The sequence below is a fragment of the Astatotilapia calliptera genome, chromosome 17 (genome assembly GCF_964374335.1).
Source record: "Astatotilapia calliptera chromosome 17, fAstCal68.1, whole genome shotgun sequence".
Classification (NCBI taxonomy): domain Eukaryota; kingdom Metazoa; phylum Chordata; class Actinopteri; order Cichliformes; family Cichlidae; genus Astatotilapia; species Astatotilapia calliptera.
The window spans coordinates 13,959,053-13,981,892 of NC_137438.1; the positions used below are offsets into that span (position 1 = coordinate 13,959,053).

At 43.3% G+C, this 22,840-nt stretch overlaps 1 protein-coding gene and 1 long non-coding RNA gene across 7 annotated transcripts in view; both read left to right on the top strand.

Moving 5' to 3' along the window:
- tut4 (terminal uridylyl transferase 4) overlaps nucleotides 1–20,516 on the top strand; it is a 42,803-nt gene extending 22,287 nt beyond the window's left edge. Inside the window, exons 12-31 of one of the 6 annotated variants that reach the window (XR_013902728.1) lie at nucleotides 651–839; nucleotides 932–1,106; nucleotides 1,185–1,717; nucleotides 2,431–2,581; nucleotides 4,014–4,100; nucleotides 9,563–9,666; nucleotides 9,768–9,825; nucleotides 9,928–10,031; nucleotides 10,143–10,232; nucleotides 10,846–10,959; nucleotides 11,086–11,163; nucleotides 11,459–11,636; nucleotides 11,725–11,772; nucleotides 13,323–13,405; nucleotides 13,514–13,629; nucleotides 14,713–14,867; nucleotides 17,571–17,668; nucleotides 18,341–18,478; nucleotides 19,734–19,904; nucleotides 19,992–20,516. Coding sequence is in view for 3 of the 6 variants with exons in the window: in XM_026147012.2 (XP_026002797.2) it covers nucleotides 651–839; nucleotides 932–1,106; nucleotides 1,185–1,717; nucleotides 2,431–2,581; nucleotides 4,014–4,100; nucleotides 9,563–9,666; nucleotides 9,768–9,825; nucleotides 9,928–10,031; nucleotides 10,143–10,232; nucleotides 10,846–10,959; nucleotides 11,086–11,163; nucleotides 11,459–11,636; nucleotides 11,725–11,772; nucleotides 13,323–13,405; nucleotides 13,514–13,629; nucleotides 14,713–14,867; nucleotides 17,571–17,668; nucleotides 18,341–18,905; nucleotides 19,734–19,904; nucleotides 19,992–20,080 (3,186 nt within the window). In the remaining 3 variants the exon portion in view is untranslated. Of the gene's footprint in view, nucleotides 1–650; nucleotides 840–931; nucleotides 1,107–1,184; nucleotides 1,718–2,430; nucleotides 2,582–4,013; nucleotides 4,101–9,562; nucleotides 9,667–9,767; nucleotides 9,826–9,927; nucleotides 10,032–10,142; nucleotides 10,233–10,845; nucleotides 10,960–11,085; nucleotides 11,164–11,458; nucleotides 11,637–11,724; nucleotides 11,773–13,322; nucleotides 13,406–13,513; nucleotides 13,630–14,712; nucleotides 14,868–17,570; nucleotides 17,669–18,340; nucleotides 18,906–19,733; nucleotides 19,905–19,991 lie in introns of all 6 variants that reach the window. The other 5 variants (XR_013902729.1, XM_026147012.2, XM_026147017.2 and 2 more) reach the window with 5 other exon arrangements.
- LOC113009019 (uncharacterized) lies at nucleotides 14,027–14,431 on the top strand. Its single transcript, XR_003270106.2, has 2 exons — nucleotides 14,027–14,158; nucleotides 14,302–14,431. It is a non-coding gene; the product is annotated as an uncharacterized LOC113009019 (long non-coding RNA).
- Nucleotides 20,517–22,840: the final 2,324 nt, after the last annotated feature.

Sequence of the window (22,840 nt, forward strand, 5' to 3'; positions counted from 1 at the left end):
CAAATCTATCTGGGCTAGTGTGGATGTAGCCTTAAACTGACCAAACCGGTGTGAAAACATTCTAAGAGAAGCTTGCTTTGTTTTGCTACCTGTTATGATCCCACAGCACCTCAATAATGTTGGGATCTGGCTCTGTGGGGACATTCCATGACTGGCAGTGTTCCATTATGTGTTTTTCTATCTGTATGAATTGACTGCATTGGTTTTTTGTGTCATTATCATGCTGAAAATGAAATTGTTGCCAAACTCTTCCAGATGGTACTGAAATCTGACAGTATTTTTAGTGTTCATAATTCCATTAGTTTTGACAAAATTCAAACACCACTAGCTGGAATGCAGCCACAAATCATGACGGGGCCTCCGCTGTGTTTTACTGTAGACACTCCCGTGTTGACAATGATTTGAATCACAAATTTAAAAATCAGATTCATCACTCCATAAGACCACTGATTTTCAGTCAGGCTTCTGCCTTTTGACCTTCTTTGCGATGTATCAAAAGTACGACAGTAGTAAATATTAGTAAAAATATAGCTGTGATATCAGATTCTACAGGCTAAAATGGCTATTAAAAACAAGCTAGTGATCTCTTTGCTAACTGTTTTACTTTGCTTCTACTCTCTGTTATGTTTGGCTTTGCTTTTCTCCTGCAGATTGAAGGCTTTGATGTCAAACATGTGGATGAATATCATTTGACTGGAATTACAATGGACATGTATGTCCAGTGGGAGCATAGACCTCCGACCTCTACCGAAGGACGGGGAGAGAACAGAAACGAGGCCAGGGGAGAAGGCAGAGCCAAACCTCAACACCGCAATGATGCCCCTAACTCAGAGGGTTTGGTAAGATTTGTTTTACCTAACTCAGTGACAGTGTTGATACTCTCGCTTTTGCCCCTGGGCTTTGCACTAACCATAGCTGCTTTCACCTAAAGATCCGCCTAACCTTCAACGTGGGTAAAGATGTTGCGCTGGGCCAGTTATGGTTGGAGCTTTTACGTTTCTACACACTGGAATTTGCACTTGAAGAATATATCATCAGCATCCGCTTAAAGGACCTCCTCTCTAGGGAAGTGAAGAACTGGCCTCGTCGCAGGCTTGCTATCGAAGGTAAGAGATAGTTCTATTGCAAAACTCACTTTCCAAGCATAGAGAAATGGAGAAATTCATTCATTCTTATATTCCTAGATCCGTTTGCCTTGAAGAGGAACGTTGCTCGAAGCTTGAACAGCCAGATGGTCTTTGAGTACATCCAAGAGCGTTTCAGAACAGCTTACAAGTACTTTGCTTGCCCTCAGAAAAAGGGCACCGGAGGACACCAAACAAAGAAGAAACCAAGGGCACAGGGTGTAAAATTGGAAGAAGCTGGGAAGAAAGAGCCTTCATCTACAAACAAGGATGAGAATAACATCAAAGCAGAAAAAAGCCAGAGTGTTCAAAGAGGGCACCAGGGATCAAAGGAGGACGAAGAGCCTGACAGTGATGATGAAGATGGTTCAGATCCATCCAAAGAAAGAAATGAGAGCACTTTAGACACCCGCCTCATGGACATGCTTCTCAGTGAGGGAAACACACTTTCCTCCTCCCCCAATGGCCTGCTGGACAGTGACAGGGAAGAAGAAGAGGAAGAGGAGGATAACGGAGTTTCAGAGGATGACGGGCCTGTTGCACCAGATGATCTGCACTATGTGTTTGACAAGATGATTTTCACTTGTGGAAAGGTAAATAGTAATTAATGTCATCCATCCATTGGATAAATATTTGTAAATGCCTTAGCAAGGCACAACATTTTGTATGTAATGTAGTTTGAGATAAAGCTTCTGACCTGTTTATAATAGAGATCCATTAAACTTGTTGCTGTAGTATAGAAGAAGCATCATCTTAGATGCTCATGCTACATAACTGTGTGGTTTGCGTGTTCTCCCTGTAGCTTTGTGGGTTATTTTCCACTTACTCCGGCTTCCTCAAACACATGCATGCTAAGTTAATTAGTGATTGTGAATGAGAGTGTGAGCGGTTGTCTGTCTCAGTGTTAGCCTTGTGGTAGACTTGTCCCCACCTCTTTCCCTTTGACAGCTGGGAAAGCTTCAGAATAGGATAAGAAAGTGAATGAATGGATCGGTGGATGGATGAGTTGGTGGGTCAGTAGTTTTAAATTGGTTTATTTATTTGAAAATCATGTGAATGTAATAACTTGAGAACAAGGCAATGTAGGATTTTGAAGTTGATAACGTAGGTGTGTCTACTTAGAGGCTGAGGGGTAGCACTGGCAGTTTCAAGTATTTTTAAGATTGCGACAATATGACTTGCTTCAGTATTTAGACACATTAAAGCAAACATAAGGAAATATTTTCAAGCTTTGCAATATGTGACATTCGGAACTCTTACATAACATTAAAGCTGTTCCTGGACATCGTTAATTTTCCTGTTCCAGCCTCCAACTGTCGTATGCAGCATTTGCAAACGAGATGGTCACCTGAAGGACGAGTGCCCTGAAGACTTTAAGAAAATCGAGCTGAAGCCTCTGCCCCCTATGAATGACCGCTTCAGAGAGATCCTCGATGGCCTCTGCAAACTATGTTACTGTATGTAGCGAACATTGCACTTCTAACTTGTTTCACTTTAGCATTTTCCTGCAAGGAATCATTTTGCTTGTATAGCCATTATCTTTGAGTACCGTATTTTCACGACCATAAGACGCACTGTACTAAAAGGCGCAGTCTCAGTTATGTGTGCCATTACTGTATTTAACACACACATAAGGCGCACTGGATTATAGGGCGCATACAAGTACCGTATGCGTATTTAAAAATAAAGCGGGAGCAAACCTGAGTTCGGTACCTTACTCACATTTCTATTACCGGTAATCGTCATCATCAACAACACACAAGCATACAAGTGTGCATATTTAAAAATTAAGCAGGAGCAAAACTGAGTTTGGTACTCACATTTTTATTACCAGTAATCGTCATCATCAACAACACACAAGCATACAAGTGTGCGTATTTAAAAATAAAGCAGGAGCAAAACAAAGTTTGGTACTCACTTTTCCTTATAATCCGCTGGAAGTTTCTGCGCTACCGTAGTCCTGGTCCGGATGGAAAAATGGCACCGTTTCATAAAACGAAAGCACCAAGACGGACCTCCTTGGAAATGTTCAATGTTCATCTCTTCAGCTAGTGAAACTGCTTTTAGCCGAATGGTGACCGTCGAAACGCTTCTCCCACTCGTTCTTTGCTCGATGATCCACCGCTCGAGTCTTTCCTCCAACTCGGGCCACCTCGCCTTATGTCCGCGGAAACTCAGCTGCGTTTTCTTGACCTGCCGGAGCTTGTTTTCTGCCTTCCTCCATTTGCGAACCATCGATTCGTTAATCTTAAATTCTCTCGCGGCTGCTCGATTTCCATGTTCCTCCGCATAGCTGATGGCCTTCAGTTTAAACTGTGCTTCATAAGCGTGTCTCTTTGCCATTTTCAGGGTTGTTAAAACAACGATGTTCCACATAATGCACATACCTGTCCTTTTATACAGGTATGTGCGATTGTCCGGTATATACGATCAACGCCCACACTTCACCCTTTAGCGTTCTCATGGTGTTCTCTACTACGTCCTCCTTACAACACACAGGGCGCACTGCGCTATAGGGCGCGTCGTACTTTTTGAAGAAAATCTAAGACTTTTAAGCGCGCCTTATGGTTGTGAAAATACGGTAAAATAAAAACCCATCTTCTCTTCAGCATATGGTGGGCAGCTGGCAAATACCTTATGATTATATTTGATCAAAATGTAAAGACTCTACAAAGCTTGAGGAAACATATCAAAAATTCCTTTAATACACGAGAAAACAAATGGCATCAAAAGCAGATAATTCTCATATTGTGCAGTCTGAAACCAGTATTTCAGCAGTTGTTAAAAAAGAAAAAACTTCAATAATTAAGGCATCGTTGTTTCTTTCTTTGTGTGTGTGTGTGTGTGTGTGTGTGTGTGTGTGTGTGTGTGTGTCATCTGCTGTGGTAGATGAATTGTCACCTACACATGCTGAACAGCAGAGGAGGGAGCAGATCCTTGCTAGCCTGGAGAGGTTTATAAGGAAGGAATACAATGGTGAGCCTGAAACAATCTACTGCAAACAAAAGTCTCAAACATTTCTCTCCATTTCCTTGGTAACTTTGCTGTGTAGTGTTACTGTGTGTTTTGCACAATTTAAGTTAAAAGCTGTCGAGCAGTTGACAAGACACAATATACTGAGGAATACATTCAATGTGAAGCGACTGTTGAGTTCCATGAACTTAATGAGTATTAGCAGATTTTGTAGAATTGATAGAAATGAGTTTAGAGAGCTCCTCCTTGAATCGCTACCTTATCGTGGTGGATGGGTTTGTGTGTCCCAGGGATCCCAGGGGCTATGTTGTCTGGGGGCTTTTGCCCCCTGGTAGGGTCTCCCATGGCAAATTGGTCCTGGGTGAGGGACCAGACAAAGAGCGATTCAGAAGAGAACATCGAGGGAACAGTTTATCCTGCCCGGGATAGGATTACCGGGGCCCCGCCCTGGAGCCAGGCCCAGGGAGGGTGCCCGAGGGCGAGCGTCTGGTGGCCGGGCCTTAGTCCATGGGGCCCGGCCGGGCACAGTCCGAAGAGGAGGCATGGGCCCATCCTCCCGCAGGCCCACCACCCGCAGGAGGCGCCATAGGGGTCGGGTGCATTGTGTGCCGGGTGGCGGCCAGGAGCGGAGGCCCTGGCGGACTGACCCCCGTCTGCCAAGACTGGCAATAGGGACATGGAATGTCACCTCTCTGGTGGGGAAGGAGCCTGAGTTAGTGCGTGAGGTTGAGAGGTACCGGCTAGATATAGTCGGGCTCACCTCTACGCATGGCTTGGGCTCTGGAACCAGTCTCCTGGAGAGGGGCTGGACTCTGTCTCAGTCTGGAGTTGCCCCTGGTGAGAGGCGGCGGGCTGGGGTGGGTATTCTAATATCTCCTCGGCTTGCTGCCGGTACGTTGGGGTTTTTCCCGGTGGACGAGAGGGTTTGTTCCCTGCGCCTTAGGGTCGGGGAACGGGTCCTGACTGTCATCTGCGCTTATGCGCCGAGTGGCAGTTCGGAGTACCCAGCCTTCTTAGAGTCCCTGGGGGGGGGGGGGGGGGGTGCTCCACCTGGAGACTCTGTTATCCTGCTGGGAGACTTCAATACTCACGTGGGTAATGACAGCGAGACCTGGAGGGGCGTGATTGGGAGGAACGGCCTCCCTGATCTGAACCCGAGCGGTGCTTTGTTCAAATTCAAATTCTAATTTTATTTGTCACGTACACAGTCATACACAGTACGATATGTAGTGAAATGCTTGGACAACTGCTCGTGACCTAAAGAAAACAAAAAAGGAAAAGGCTATGAATAAGATAGGAAATAAATATGAAAAATTAAAAAGGGTAAATTTAACTAGGAAGGAATAAAATATAAAGTAAGGTTAAAAATGAAATAACTGTACAACACAAATTAGAATGAAGGGTAAATTTAACTGGGAGAATAAGATAAAATATATAAATTAAAGTTGAAAATAAAATAACTGTACAACAAAATACACAATATAGAACTATATAAGAATGTATGAAGAAATCTAAATATAAATAAATATATACACAATAACAGCAGCTGTACAAGTATTAACCGGAAATGAAGAATATAGTGACCAGTGTTGTGCAAAAACAAAGTCCAGAAAGTCCAGTGTGTGTGTAAGAACCATATGTGTGGGTCAGTACTGTGTGGTGGTGTGATTGAGAGACCGTATCGCCTGCGGGAAGAAGCTCCTCCTCAGTCTCTCTGTGTTGGTCTTCAGGGAGCGGAATCGCTTTCCTGACCTCAACAGAGAGAACAGTCTGTTGTTGGGATGGCTGAGGTCCTTCACCATCTTCCTGGCCTTGGTCCAGCACCGCCTGCTGTAGATTGAGTGCAGGTCAGGGAGCTCGGAGCGGATGGTGCGCTCAGCTGACCGCACAACCCTCTGTAGAGCTCGTCTGTCCTGCATGGTGCTGTTCCCGAACCAGGTTAAGATGTTTCCCGCCAGGATGCTCTCTATGGTGCACGAGTAAAAGTTCCTGAGCACCTTGGGGGGCAGTTGGAAGTCTCTCAAGCGTCTGAGGTGGTAGAGACGCTGTCGGGCCTTTTTCACCACGGTGTTGATGTGACAGGACCATGACAGGTCCTGCGTGATGTGAACTCCGAGGTATTTGAAGCTGTCCACTCTCTCCACTGGGCACTCGTTGATGACGGGAGTCTGGTAGTTCCTCTCCTGCTTAGTGCTGAAGTCCACTATCAGCTCCTTTGTCTTACTGACGTTTAGAAGGAGGTTGTTCCTCTGGCACCAGTTCTCCAGATTCCTAATCTCCTTCAGGTAGGCCGTCTCGTTGTTATCAGAGATCAGGCCCACCACGACGGTGTCGTCAGCAAACTTGATGATGGTGGTGGAGTTGGTAGTGGCCACGCAGTCATATGTGTACAAAGAGTACAGCAGGGGCTCAGAACACACCCCTGGGGGGCTCCAGTGCTGAGAGTGGTGGAGGCTGAGACATGTCCGCCCATCCTTACTGCCTGTGGTCTGCCAGTTAGGAAGTTGGAGATCCACTGACACATAGATGAGCTGAGTCCCAGATGCTCCAGCTTGGTGGTGAGTGTGGAGGGAATTATGGTGTTAAATGCAGAGCTGTAGTCTATGAAGAGCATTTTAACATAATTCCCCCTTCTAGTGTCCAAGTGAGTGAGTGATGTGTGGAGGAGATGAGAGATGGCATCGTCTGTGGAACGATTTGGACGGTAAGCGAACTGTAGTGGGTCCATCGTGTCTGGTAGTGAAGAAATGATGAAGTCTCTGACCAGGCGTTCAAAGCACTTCATCACTACTGAGGTGAGGGCTACAGGGCGATAGTCATTGAGAGAAGCAGGGTGGGGTTTCTTCGGGACAGGAACAATGATGGACTCTTTGAAGCATGTGGGGATCACCGACTGAGATAAAGAGATGTTGAATATCTCAGTGAACACAGGAGCTTTGTTATTGGACTTCTGTGCTAATCACAGTTTGGCCATAACGAACACCCTGTTCGAACATAAGAGTGTCCATAAGTGCACGTGGCACCAGGACGCTCTAGGCCGTAGGTCGATGATCGATTTTGTAATCGTATCAGCAGACCTGCGACCATATGTTCTGGACACTCGGGTAAAGAGAGGGGCTGAGCTGTCAACTGATCACCACCTGGTGGTGAGTTGGATCAGGTGGCGGGGGAGGACGCTGGACAGACTTGGTGCACCTAAACGCGTAGTGAGGGTGTGCTGGGAACGTCTAGCAGAGGCCCCAGTCCGCGAGATCTTCAACGCACACCTCCGGCAGAGCTTCAACAGCATTCCGAGGGAGACTGGGGGACATTGAGTCCGAATGGACCATGTTCAGCGTCTCCATTGCCAAAGCTGTTGCATTGAGCTGCGGCCGCAAGGTGGTTGGTGCCTGCCGTGGTGGTAATCCCCGAACCAAATGGTGGACACAAGAGGTGAAGGGAGCCACCAGGCTGAAGAAGGAGTCCTATGGGGCTTGGTTAGCCTGTGGGACTCCGGAGGCAGCCGACAGGTATCGACAGGCCAAGCGGAATGCGGCTCGGGCAGTGGCTGAAGCAAAAACTCAGGTGTGGGAGGAGTTCGGAGAGGCCATGGAAAAAGACTTTTGGACTGCCTCGAAGAGATTCTGGCAAATTGTCAGGCGTCTCAGGAGGGGAAAGCGGTGCTCTACCTGCACTGTGTATAGTGCTGGTGGAGCACTGCTGACGTCGACTGAGAAAATTGTCAGGTGGTGGAAGGAATACTTCGAGGACCTCCTTAATCCCACTGACACGTCTTCCGAGGAGGAAGCAGAGTCTGGGGTTGAGGGGAATGACCCGCCAATTTCCGGGGGCGAGGTCACTGAGGCAGTTAAACAACTCCTTGGTGGCAGAGCCCCTGGTGTTGATGAGGTCCGCCCCGGGTTCCTGAAGGCTCTGGACGTTGTAGGGCTGTCCTGGTTGACACGCCTCTGCAATGTTGCGTGGAGATCAGGGGCAGTACCTGTGGACTGGCAGACCGGGGTGGTGGTCCCCATCTTTAAGAAGGGGGACCGGAGGGTGTGTTCCAACTACAGGGGGATCACACTCCTCAGCCTCCCTGGGAAAGTCTATGCCAGGGTGCTGGAAAGGAGAGTTCGTCCGCTAGTTGAACCTCGGATACAGGAGGAACAATGCGGTTTTCGTCCTGGTCGCAGAACACTGGACCAGCTCTTTATCCTCTCAAGGATACTTGAGGGTGCATGGGAGTTTGCCCAACCAGTCTACATGTGTTTTGTGGACTTGGAGAAGGCATTCGACCGTGTCCCTCGGGGTGTCCTGTGGGAGGTGTTGCGGGAGTATGGGGTGTCTGGCCCATTGCTACGGGCCATTCGATCCCTATACAACCGTTGCAAGAGCTTGGTTCGCATTGCCGGCAATAAGTCGGACTCGTTCCCGGTGGGTGATGGGCTCCGCCAGGGCTGCCCCTTGTCTCCGGTTCTGTTCATAATTTTTATGGACAGGATTTCTAGGCGCAGCCAAGTGGCGGAGGGGTTTCGCTTTGGTGGCCTCAGAATCTCATCTCTGATTTTTGCGGATGATGTGGTTCTGTTGGCTTCATCGGGTGAGGGCCTCCAGCTCGCACTGAAACGGTTCGCAGCCAAGTGTGAAGCAGCGGGAATGAGGATCAGCACCTCCAAATCTGAGGCCATGGTTCTCAGCCGGAAAAGGGTGGAGTGCCCACTCCGGGTCGGGGATGAGTTCCTGCCCCAAGTGGAGGAGTTCAAGTATCTCGGGGTCTTGTTCGCGAGTGATGGGAGAAGGGAGCCGGAGATCGACAGACGGATTGGGGCTGCAGCTGCAGTAATGCAGGCGCTGCACCGGTCCGTCGTGGTGAAGAGGGAGCTGAGTGTAAAAGCGAAGCTCTCAATTTACCGGTCGATCTACGTCCCTACCCTCACCTATGGCCACGAGCTGTGGGTAGTGACCGAAAGAACGAGATCGCGGATACAAGCGGTAGAAATGAGCTTCCTCCGAAGGGTGGCTGGCCTCTCCCTTAGAGATAGGGTGAGAAGTTCGGCCATCCGGGAGGGGCTCAGAGTAGAGCCGCTGCTGCTCCACATCGAAAGGAGCCAGCTGAGGTGGTTCGGGCATCTGACAAGGATGCCCCCTGGGCGCCTCCTGGGTGAGGTGTTCCAGGCATGTCCCACCGGGAGGAGGCCCCGGGGCAGACCCAGGACACACTGGAGAGATTATATCTCTCGGCTGGCCTGGGAACGCCTTGGTATTCCCCCGGATAAGCTGGAGGAGGTGGCTGGGGAGAGGGAGGTCTGGGCCTCTTTGCTTAGGCTGCTGCCCCCGCGACCCGGCCCCGGATAAAGCGGATGAAGATGGATGGATGGATGGATGGATGGATGGAGTTTAGAGAGTACAACATCACTGTGAGAACACTTTAAAAGACTGATGTGCCTTGTTTTGGTTTTCTTTTTAAAACGTCCATGTTTCCACAGAAAAAGCCCAGCTTTGCTTGTTTGGATCTTCCAAAAATGGCTTTGGATTCCGTGACAGTGACCTTGACATCTGCATGACTCTGGAGGGCCACGAAACTGCAGAGGTTAGCAGACAAAACATCCAGATGCACTCACTTGAATAAACACATGATCATTATTTCATATGATCAGTGTTTAATTTATTTTTTTGGATCTGTCTGAACAGAAGCTGAACTGCAAAGAAATCATTGAAGGCCTTGCAAAAGTGCTCAAGAAGCATACAGGTCAGTTAAAGTGTTCCTATTATTTCCCCCTGAATAATTTGGTAGGAGACTCCTGTCTGTGTGGAAAAACTGACTTTAATCTCATAATTTCCATCATCTCAGGTTTGAGGAACATCTTACCTATCACCACAGCTAAAGTGCCTATAGTGAAGTTTGAACACAAACAGAGTGGTTTGGAGGGGGATATCAGCCTTTATAACACACTGGTGAGTGGAAGATGCCCTCATTATGACTGTTGTCATGTAATGTTATAAGAGATGTTTTATATTGTCAAATATGTTGCATTATAAATGAATTTGGAGGATTCTTCTTTCTAGGCTCAACACAACACCAGGATGCTAGCTACATATGCGGCTCTGGATCCACGTGTGCAGTTTCTGGGATACACAATGAAGGTCTTTGCAAAGGTATGTGAAAATTGACAATCTGGGTTTGTAACCAGAGTACTCAGGCTGAGTATTCAGTAATCTACGATCCTTCTTGGGTGTTTTCAAAGAAGCACAAATTCAGTATTTGCAAGTGATCTCCCACCCCATACCAGTGGGAGTAACAGAACCAACACAGCAAGTAAATGAAAGCTATATAAAGACTCAACAGCATTGAGGCCAGTGCATAAACAAAACCAAAAATAAGGAATATTAAAGTGCAGTTATATAAAAGATGGTATGTATACAATGATGCTCAGTATACAAATAAACGTATATCCACCTGCATGTTTTCAAACATACATGAGCTTATTCTTCTGATGTCTGCACTTGAATTTGGGAACGGGTTTTACAACAAATGTTAGCAGGGTTTTCTTCCCAAAAAAAATTGGAAATCTCACTGCAAGCATAACACATGTATGTTAGTGTGTTTTTATTTACCTTTATTTAACGTTGAAATCAAATCTCTTTTACAAGGAAGAAAATGCAACAGAAAATACAAGATCTATAACATGATTTAGTGTGCCCTCTTACAAAAAGCCTTCACCACGAGTGTCGTCTCTTCCTGTAACTAACCCACTTTTTGTCCTCACAGCGCTGTGACATCGGTGACGCTTCCAGAGGGAGCCTCTCTTCTTATGCTTACATCCTGATGGTGCTTTACTTTCTGCAGCAGAGGCAGCCACCTGTCATTCCTGTCCTGCAGGAGGTATTTACCACTGATTAACTCAGTCAAGTGCTGTGCCTGAAACTTGAAGAGTCTTTTTTTAAAAATTATGTTTGCATTGAATTTCATGAAGTAAATAGCTCTAAATGATACGTGATGTCTTTTTAGATCTTTGATGGGAATACTGTTCCTCAGCGGTTGGTAGATGGCTGGAACGCTTTCTTTTTTGATGACCTTGAGGATCTGGTGAGTTGGAAAAACAAAAGAGTTTTGCAGCTTAGCAACCACGTTAAAATGTCTTATGGCAATTATGTAGGAAAATTATTTAAAAGCATTACCTAAGTTAACTTTAGTCTCAGCGTTCCCTGGGGTGTAAAAAAACCACGTATCTCGAATAATCAGTCAAATCTAATTAAACAACACACACACACACACACACACACACACACACACACACACACACACACACACACAAAAAAAAAAGCAGCAAGTACAGTTTGTCTTGTAATGACTCTGGAATTAGTTTCCTCTGTTCTCACAGCGTCGTCATCACTTAGAGAATCAGCAGAACACAGAGTCTGTGGGAGAGCTGTGGCTGGGACTTCTACGCTTTTACACTGAAGAGTTTGACTTCAAAGAGCACGTGATCAGCATTCGCCAAAGGAAACGCCTCACCACGTTTGAAAAACAGTGGACCAGCAAATGCATCGCTATTGAAGGTGCTAACATGGCTCTGCATCTCTGTAAACTTGATTTGCTTCCAGATTCACAGTTGTTTTCATCCCACTGATATGCTCTTCTTCTTAGATCCCTTTGATTTGAATCATAACCTCGGTGCTGGAGTTTCTCGTAAAAGTAAGTGCCTGCCATACCTGATACAAAAAATATCTTATTGATGCATTCTGTAGACTTTGAAAACTTGTCTTTGGTTATGATAAAGTTTCCTAAAACCTCTGTCAAGTTATGGTGTAATTTTGGTGGTTGAACAATCTTAGACAATTCTTGGGTTTTATTTCCTTTTTTCATGTCAGTTTAGCCTCCTACTGGGTTCAAACAACTCTGAAAAAATTGAGTAGCCAGTCTTACCTTGTGCTATAAAGGCTCACCCTCTACATCATTCTCATCCTCTTATTATCTTTTATGTGGATCTTAGCAGCATTTTTTTTCATTTAGTCTCCCCTTCTGCAGTTGTTGCCTGTAAAAGCAGGCAACAGTCAGCAACAGTCTTTGGACACCAATGCTCTAATATGTACACCGTGCACACATTGCTTGCAGCTTTTCATTTCCATTGTAGATTAGCCCAGAGGATGAGGCTGGTTGAATATTTGTACACCTGCACCCACACTTACAGTTGTTCACCTGTTGAAGTCATTGTACTTTGATGCTTGAAAATGAACAGAAGAAGGACAAATTGTGATGGTTTAGAGACTAGATCAAAACAGCAGGTCCTGTCAGGTTATGATAGTAATGTAAATACACACAAAATCACAGTGTAGCAGCATGTGTGGTTGCAGGACGATCTGATATCCTCGTGTTGGTGTTTTTCCCTCATCATCATAAATAATGTTGTTCCAGGTTCAACATTGCAAGTGACCAATCACCTTCTCGTGACGTCATCCGCCACCTCGAAAAAAACAAACGCCTTCAAAAAAATCTACTTCACTTGCGAGAAGAGAAACCGCCTCTGTAAGGACAATATGTATAATGCTTACTGTTTATTAAACAAAAGTATCCGGAAATTCAAAGAATTCAAGTTCCTGGATCGGCGGACCGAAGCGGTTTCTCTTCTCGCAAGTGAAGTAGATTTTTTTAAGGCGGCATTTTTCAAAGGCACAAAAGGGGGATGTCACAACAATGTGATTGGTCACTTGCAATGTTGAACCTGGAACAACATTTATTATGATGATGTGGGAACAACACAGACACGTGGATATCAGATCATCCGTGGTTGCACATCAGCAGATCAGGCAGAATGCTATTCTGATTCCCGTCCATTGTTGAAAACAAATTTAATGGGCACCAAAACCATAGACTATATGTGAAACATAAGTTTTGTCATTGTGATGTCAGCCATTGCTTTCCAGTCCTGAAGTCTCAACATTAGTGCTTATATAAAGTTGTTACTTGTGAATCCACTGTGCGTTTAGTGAAAATGAGCCGTAGCAAATAGTGCCACCTACAGTGTCAGGACACTTGTCAAAGTGGCCACACTCCATCCAAACGAATATTAAAAATAAACAAATAACCCACCGTACAGTTGTTATGAAGGGGAAATATGTAGACAAATGTCAGGATTCTATGTAAATCGATTCAGAACTGCTCTGGGCCTGGGTACGTCTGCAGAAGCTTGCTTTGAAACTGTGAAAATGCCCTGTTACTTATGCTGCCTCTCATTCCTCCACCAGTGACAAACTTCATCATGAAGGCATTTATAAATGGGAGAAAGCTGTTTGGAACTCCCTTTTATCCCGTCCCGGGCACTGAAGTGGTAGGTCATTCATGTAACACAGTTGAATGTTCAGACTTTGACTGCTGTGTGCTGTGTATCCCAGCCTAATGGTGTTTTGTGTTTTGAATGTCTTCTGTTCTGTTGCAGGAATACTTTTTTGACTCTAAGGTGCTGACAGATGGTGAATTGGCTCCTAATGACCGGTGCTGCAGGATCTGCGGAAAGATTGGACACTACATGAAGGACTGTCCAAAGAGACGCAGGTGGTCCCCTCTTAAGTCACAGAGATTTATCTCTCAGTTGGCTAGATTTCTGAGAAAAAAATCAATATGCTCAAATACGAAGAACTTCTCTCAGTTGTTTTATCTCACATCTTAAAAAATACAACTAAAGCTGTGGAGGGAACTGTCCAAAAGAATGTGATCTTGACAGCCACCCATCCACTGAGACCATTTCTCATGAGAGTTCCATGAACAATAGAATAATCAAGAGAATGGCCAGTTGTATCTCTCAGGAAAATTCCAGTTTTTTTTTTTGTTTTTTTTGGTAAGCAACTTCTTTTGTTCTCTACTTGTCCAGTTTCCTCAGGTTTTTTCTAATGGGTACATTGCACACCCCAGCATATGCCAAGTTTTTGGCTAACAGCATGCTGGGATTCACCTTGTTGGTGCAAACATTGTATTTGTGGTTGTCAAACTGTGTTAACTTTGGTATATTTTTGTAGGTTAAAGTAAACAAATGGGAACTAATGCTGTGTTTTGGGACAGGCCAGTATTACCAAAGTACCCAAAGGTACAATTTAAAATTGGTTCTTGTCTGTCATCTGTTATGTGTAGACATCACACTGGTTCATCCGTTGCTTTAAGCTTCTTTTTAACTGTTGACCGAGAAAGGGGCTTAACATACTAAAAAAACATTTCTCTGAAAATGGTCAGGTACAAGGACAAGACCAAAGATGAGTCTCAAAGCAGCCATTGTCCTAAAACCTTTGAAAGACCTTCAGGAAGCGTGGAGACCATTGTTCAGGATACCTTACAAGAAAGGCAGGCTCACTGACAACAAAATGTAAAGAAGAGAGCGGTGGCTCAAGGCTTTTGCACAGCACTGTACAGTACAGAATATAATATCATAACTTTGGGGCCTAACATTTTTCTATTCAATCAACCAGCCATGGATGTTAAAGTACGAAGTCAGTGCACTGGACGTAAATTAATTTCAACTATCAAACTTCAGATATATATTTTCAGTCAAAGTTGTTTTTATTTGACTTGTACTAAATCTGGCATGTTTTCCATACCTTCTTGTGGTGACATGATTTTTTTTTTTTTTTGAAATTTTTTTGTCAGAATAAAAAAGAAGGAAAATGAGAAAGATGAGGACATCAAAGAGGAGGAACGAGAGCCAAAGGATCGGCGTTGCTTCCAGTGTGGGGACATGGGGCATGTACGGCGAGACTGCCCTGAATATCGTCACCTCAAACAAAGAGCTGCCGGAGCACCAGGTCAGCACAAAAAAAAGCTTCTTTTTTTCCCTTTGAAGTTGTGTATGAAAATGAATATTTGTCAGGATGGTGTTTCCGTTTTGCATAACTATTTTTAAGTCCCGGTAGAATTGCTACCACATAAGCTAGCGCAATAATTTTTTTTGCATAGGAAACCGGAGGAGTACGTACTTCTTACGCATTCAGCTTGTCCTAAGTCACGGTTTCCTTCCACATATAGCTTTGCAAAAATAGCATAAAAAGCACTTGCAGCAACAAAAGCATAGTATTCCAGAAACATGCTTTGCCGATCAGCTGTTTATAGCACTTTCTACGTTGGAAAAGACATCAGCGCGAACTATTGCATGTCTGCCATTGCCTGCCAAAATCGGAAGTGATGTCATATTTTGTGGGAAACATAGTTTTTACCTTCAGGGCCTTTAAAAGCCTATAATGGTGTTTTTAAAAGTCATGTTTGACTTTATTCTTTTCTGTATAGTTTCTGAGATGCTTGGAACTCAAATTGCACTGTTGGAAAAAGTTTAGTTTTTTTTTTTTTTTTTAAGTTACATAATAATATTTATTTTCGTTTTTCATGCTGTATATAAAAATTGGTGTATGGCAAAAATAACACTATGAAGACACTCAAAGTAAATTTTCTTTGGTTGGAAACTATTTTGTGCAACTTTTTTGTATTTACAGTTTTGAGGTATATACCTCTGAAATTTCTGTAACTAGAAATATGTGTTAAAAAAAAAAAAAAAACGATTTTCCATTTTTTTTTTTTGTAGTTTATTGCACATTTTTGCAATTTATGCAGTTACTATGGACTTAATGCATACATTTATAAAATTTTGGGATATAACAGTTCTATTGATGTAGAGCTGGGCGATAGAACGATAACGATATGTATCGCGATATAACTTTTACTCGATAGAGAAATTAAACTATCGCGATAGACTTCGCCGCTCTTGTCCTCTTAAAAAAAAAAAAAAAAAAAAGGTCAGCCAATCCAAATTAAGTAGCGCAGAGCCGAACCAATCACAGCCGCAGCGTCACGTCGCGTGACTTGTTACGTACAGCACAAGTGCCAAGCCGCACGTGTGTTTGTTTGGGAAGCAGCCAGCGGGTAATGGAGCCAGCGCTTAATGGAGGAAATGAGTGTGCCGACTAGAAAAATCAACCGAGCGTGACCGAAGAGAAAACAGATGATGGTTCCAATGCCGGAGAGATTGTCGAACAGAAGAGCCATAGAAGTTCCGTAGTGTGAAGGTATTTCGGCTATTTCAAGTCTGACAAAAAACAGAGTAGCGTGCACTGTAAATTGTGCCGAAAGCAAGTCTGGAAATACAATAAACTGGTGCATGCGTCACACTGTGCGCCACGTTATTGTTTCGATGAAATGAATTTCTACAATACTGTTACTGTTAATTCTACTCTCTGCAGTGTTTAAATGCTTACATATACACACAGTTACTGTCCCTCCACACATACGACTCGGTTCTGCTTCTATGCCCCAGCTTTGTTTACTTTTTCCCACCGAGGCTTCTAGACTTCTGATTGGCCAACATTTCTGCACGGTTAGGAATCTAGCGCCACCTGCTGCTTTGGCATGTTCATAGCAGCGTTTTCCTTCATTTCTGCCTTTATGTGTGGACGGGATTATTTTTTAAAACGAAAACAGAAAATCTCAGTTTTCAAAAATACCCGTGTACGTGTGGACGTAGCCTCAGTCTCTGACTGGAAGCGCTAATTCGTCATTCGGCTTTTGTCAGACTAAAGTAACTGTTAAAACTGTTTGAAAAGCTAAGCTATACAACAAGGAGAGATTGAGAATTTCCTTTTAGTTCTCAGTTTATTTGATATTGACAAAAGTTAGTCAGTTTTGTCTGTTCTTCTGTAAAACAAACTAAGATTTATTTTTAGAATTAATATTTTGTTTCTAAGTGGAATTGACAATTTAGTAGTCTGTTTCGTTTGTTCTATTTTGAAACTTAAACGCTTTAGCGGCTGCCTTTTGTGTAGTTTGTAATATTTGCCTTTATTTATCTGAAAAAGTCTCATGTTCCTTAAGTACATCTACCCTGTTGAACTTATTATGGGAAATAAATATTTAAATAAAAACAAGCTGATTATTTCACATTTTACTTGTGAGCAACGGCACATTTAAATCTTACAAATATAGTTATTTGGCTTATATCGTGATATATATCGTTATCGCCTGAAATGAAAAAAACATATCGTGATATGAAAAAATCTCATATCGCCCAGCTCTATATTGATGTATAGCAACTTGAAATACTCCCCAAAATAGGACTACAGCATGTAAAAATATAACGATAAGCTCGGGCGGACTTGGTTCTATGGTAGGTCTTAAAGGGTTACCGGTAATATTGAAACAAACATATAAAGAAGGTAAATTATTCCCTCTAAACAAAATGTATAATTTCTAAACGTGCTAATCAGTGTTTGCGTGATTGCTCTGCCCATCAAAAAGTCATCTGCGTGAATATCATTGTTATTGGAGTGGCAATTGTCAGTTGGGAGATTTTTACATATCGCCCAACCTTATTATGAGTCTCTTTAAAATCTTAAATATCAATGTATGTAAATGCCCTAACAATTATTGATTTTGAGTTATAATTATCAGATGTGGGACACATCAGATATTCTCTGCAGTGGGAACTCAAAAGATAGCTTATATGGCTTTTTATTCTTTTACAGCTTCTCACATGGTGCGAACTATAGTGAGCTCTCAGTCCATCCCTATTCCCCAGACAGCTGCAGACTGTCCTGGAAGGACCAGACAGGCCTCAGAATGTGTAAGTACAACAGTTAACCTTCCACACACACTACGCTTTCAAAATAATCACTGACACTGGCTAGCACAGATATGACAGAAGTTCATAAGTGATGCATATTCAACACTGAGATGTGATTTTCTTTTCTTTTCTTTTTTTTTTTTTTGGTACCAATTCCAGTTCTGAGAACTATAAATGGCAGCATGTAACAACATGTGATCCGCTTTTCTTCAGTGTAGTTTTAGTTTTCATAATGAAGGAAGTTATTAAACTTTGCAATGTCTCTCAAACTACTGTAGGTCATAGGATCTTCTCTCACTTAAACAACTGAAAATTAAGTGCATGCTTCTGGAAAGAGATGCAAATAATTAACAGAAAATAAGTTTACTGGGCATATTCAGTTCAGTTTCATTTATACAGCGCCAAATCACAATAACAGTTGAATCAAGGCAGTTTATATTGTAGGTAAAGAACCTACAATAATCCCAATGATTACATTTTGCCATAAAAATAAAAAAGATTGTAGTTAGTGTGATTTATGAATGAATTTAAGAAAACATGGTCTAAAGAGTCGTCACTTTTATATGTGAATCCAAAAATAACGAACAAATAAAATTAGAACTTATTTGCACATCACTTGTTCAGATTGCTGATTTTTAACTTCTTCCTTTTTTCTTCCTTTCTTCCTAATAGTCTGATAGTCGTCAGACTCCACCCTACTCACCACAGCCCACTGCTGTTCCCCCAAGTTCCACCCACTCCAGTTCTACTCAGCCCTCCCACACTAAGACCAATTCTGCTGGTCCCCACAAGCAGTCTGCACATCCCCAGGTCCCGCTCTCTCTCCTTAGCTTTCCTACCTCCCACCCAGGCCAGTATCACCCAAGTGCACTCACTGCACTGGGACTTCTTCCCACCCACCAGCACCAGTCACACCAGTCCCAGGGACAGTCTACTCACCCAGTCCACCTTCCCTCCACCTCCTGGCCTATCCATGGACCAGTCCTCACCTCGTCCTCTCCCACTGCCCCCTCTCCGCCTGGCATGAAATTCGCCCTGCGTTCAGCGTCTGGGAACGGGAGTCCCACAGGTTCAGGTGGAAACCCCAGCACCATGAATCTGAATGACCCCAGCATAATCTTCGCCCAGCCGGCGGGGAGACAGCTGGGCATCAGCGGGCCAGGACGGGAAGGACACTGGCACAACCACTTGGCACAACCTGGGTCACTCATGGGCAATGGCACTGTAGTCAAGTCAGGTATCCACTGGGTGATTTGGGGTCACCATCTGTCTGTGTGGGATTCTGTCTCTATCTTTAGCTTTAAATAAAAGCATCAAACCATTTCTTATTTTATTACACAATCACCTGACTCTAGTGCTCAGGTATAGCTGCTTTAGAGTCTGCACTTTCTTTACAGAGAAAATCAAGGAATTCTTTCATTCAGAAGTAAATCTGGAGTTTTTGTTCCAGGATGATGTTTCGGATTTAGGTTGTGTATGTCTTAGGAAACTGCAGATCTCAATCACAGCTAGGAGAGGCTAAAGAAAATGGTGCAAATGTAGAGGAAATGTTACCAAACCCTCATGAGTTTGCAGTTGTCAAAAAGATTGTGCATGAGACCGAGGATTGTTTCTTGACCCTAACAATTTAAAAATGTTAGTGAAAAGAACGAGGTACACAGGAGCGACAGTCTACCCGAGCTCTGAGGCTTGTCAGTGTCAGTTTCATACACTTAGCTGTTTTAGTTTGTATTTAGTTGGGGGTTTTTTTGGTTTGTTTGGTTTTTTTTTTAAATTTTCTATGATATTATTATAGTCATAAGCATTTCACAAGTTTTAATGATTTAATTTGTAAATAAATCAAATTTATGCAAGTAGTCAGCATTTTCAGTGTTGACCCTTCTGCAGTTCCCTGTGGCATGCTGATTTCAGCTTGTTAGTCTAATCCTGATTACTACCTTATGGGTGCTGCACCCACAAAACACCATTTGATTTGCAAAATCTGCACTAGGATTAAAATTCTTACCGGTACCAATTGTCTCTTTTTGACAGTTACAGAAAGATTTTTTTTCCCCTTTGTCTACAGAGTCTGGCCACCCGGCTTCATTTGTAGCTGTGAGCCAAGGCTCTCGGTTATGGGAGCACAATAAAACCCCTCAGTACACTCTGTCTCCATCCTGGCCCTACAGAATGCCCCAGAACTTCATCCAGCAGGGCAACGGAGGCTACCACCATGGTAAACCCTTTGTGGCCCAAGGTTAGATATGATGAACAGCAATGCTTTTTTATTACTTTTGGAAAAGAGACATTATTTTTCTAAGGGATTTCTTTTCTCTTTGTTTAGGTTCTATGATGCATCCGAATCCCAACTTCCCACTGGTCCCTCATGTCCGGCATCCAGTGAATCTGAATTTCATCCAACAGAAGAAGTAAACTGGCATCTTTTTTTAATCAGGCTTATGGTCAGTAAAACAACGCATAAAGCATCATTTGATCACAAGACGATTTTTAAAATGAATTTTATCATTTTTGTACAGTTTTTAGGTTTTACTTTTTGTGTCATTACATTGATTTGTGATACAAATGTCAAATATTTTAATACCCCCGTTTTTGAGGGGGTCCAAAAAAGTGTTTTTATTTTATGTGTAAAGTAAGGAGGACAAATGTAAACCTTTATTTTTATTAGCTTTATTCATACTTTGCTTGCCACAAGATGAAGGCTTTGAATAGATGTTTGTTTTAAAAACAATCTAACATGTCACCCTAAGTATGTAGTGCCAAAAGCATTGATAGCAAGAAAAAAGGGGAAAAGTCTTAAATAATAATGGAAAAAAAAGCTATAAAAAAATAAACAAAAAAGCAAACCGCTTCACTGTGTCCTGTGTGTTTATGTCTCTTACCAACACTCCAGCATAATATGTATGATCTAGTTTGCATTTGTGCTTTGGTCATTAGAACTCAGACTACAAGCAATGATGTTTGAGCAGGTTGTGACTGCATTGAGTCCATGTGGAGAACAGATGGAAGGAAATTGAATATTTCAATTTCCTTCCATCTAGGAAGGAATATTTCCTTCCATCTAGGTACACTGGCTCCACTGAAAGCCCCCCAAAACGTTTGCACCCAGATGCTTAGTGGACTAGTGCACATTGTAACATTAAGATTGAGACTTCTTTTATCTTTCTAATCAGCTGCGCTGATGTTTCTTGAGATACTATAGAGAGTGGAAGCAGTAATGTGTACAACGTATATTAAAGATGCCAGTTGAAGAGATTTCTGTAGTCGAGTACAGATGTGCATTCTTTCTAATGGCAAGAAGAAAGCAATGGTGCTGTTTTCACAAATGGGAACATGGTCCTCAGTGTTTTAGAGCAATTTCACAACAGCACTTTACAGCTGTTACAGTTGATTCAGTGAGCAGACCCTGCCTCTAAAGGCATGCACAACCAACCACAGCAGCACTGTGATCTAATCTAGCATTAATGTGATAAGTCCCATTTGATTTGAGATCGAACGCTGCTCTGAATCACTTTTGAAACATTAGCATTCCGAGTAGCGATTTCTTCTCTCCTTTTTGTGGTCACAGCTCTGATGCACTTCTCTGTTCTGTGTCGATATAATCTAATAGGGAGGGAGCCAAATCCTTGTAAGTTATAATACAACATGGAAAAAATAAACAAAGAAAAAGGCAAAAATTATAATTGCAATGTGTCGATCCACAGTATTCGGCTGTGGTTAATGCTCTGGTGTTTCTTTATTGTAATTTAAAATGGTTTGGATGAATTGGAGACAGATGCATAACACAGCAGGGATACATTGGGAATAAGAAGACAGTGGAAGTAAGACTCATCACAAGAAATAATAATAATGGATTGGATTTATATAGCGCTTTTCAAGGCACCCAAAGTGCTTTACAACACCACTATTCATTCACTCTCGCATTCACACACACTGGTGAAGGCAAGCTACGGTTGTAGCCACAGCTGCCCTGGGGCAGACTGACAGAAGCGAGGCTGCCATATTGCGCCATCGGCCCCTCTGGCCAACACCAGTAGGTGGTAGGGTAAAGTGTCTTGCCCAAGGACACAATGACAAGGACAGAGAGCCTGGAGATCGAACCAGCAACCTTCCGGTTACAGATGCGCTTCCCAACCCCCTGAGCCACGGTCGCCCCAGACAAGAGGCCACCAAACTAAAACCCAGACTAAGCATGAGAGCTATTTAAATTGATTTTACACACAGTGCCTCTAGGTGAATACAGCGCAGGGTCAGTGCTAAGTAAAGTGCTAACAGCATGTGCCCACCAGCTCACCCTAATCTTTACCAGAATATTCAACCTCTCACTGGATGAAGCAGCCATCCCATCCTGTCTAAAATCAGCCACAATCATCCCAGTGCCAAAGAAGTCTCCCATCACCAGCCTGAACTATTATCGCCCTGTGGCCCTCACGCCGGTAATCATGAAATGCTTTGAAAGACTAGTCCTTCAGCACACCAAGGATTACCTCCTCCCAGAATTCAACCCCCACCAGTTTGCATACCACACAAACGGGTCCACAGAAGACTCCATCGCCCTCCACTCTGTGCTGAGTGACCTAGAACAGCGGCAGAGCTATGTCCGAATGCTCTTCGTGGACTACAGCTCAGCCTTTAGTACAATCATCCCAGACATCCTCTGCTGACCTTCCAGCACTCGCCCATTGAGAGCCTGCTAACTTACTGCATCACGGTATGGTACGGAAGCTGCACTAAGGCGGATAGAGCCCTCCCCCTGCATGTTTGCACTGAGTAGGAGATGCTCTGTATCTCACTGTACAACTGTATAGTGACAATAAAGGTATTCTATTCTATTCTAAAACTTGGGTTAATTACTATAAACAGAGGAACCCAAACTGATGAAAAATGCCAAATATTTTTTTTTCAAATTACTATTATTAGTGGACAGAATGTTAAAAGAAGTTACTTTTAGTCGCTCTAAGCTGGGCATTGTGTTCTTTGGCTATTCAAAGCCATGGAACTTTAGACTTTCCAAGCAGATAATGATGGCCATACTGATGTTCTATTCAGTACATGTTACTTTATGTTCATTTTCAATTTTATGATGTTTCCATTTTTACATAATTCATCCCACATAGCAAAATTGGTATGGCCCGGATCTGTCCCACACAATGTGCTTACACATGGCCCACATAC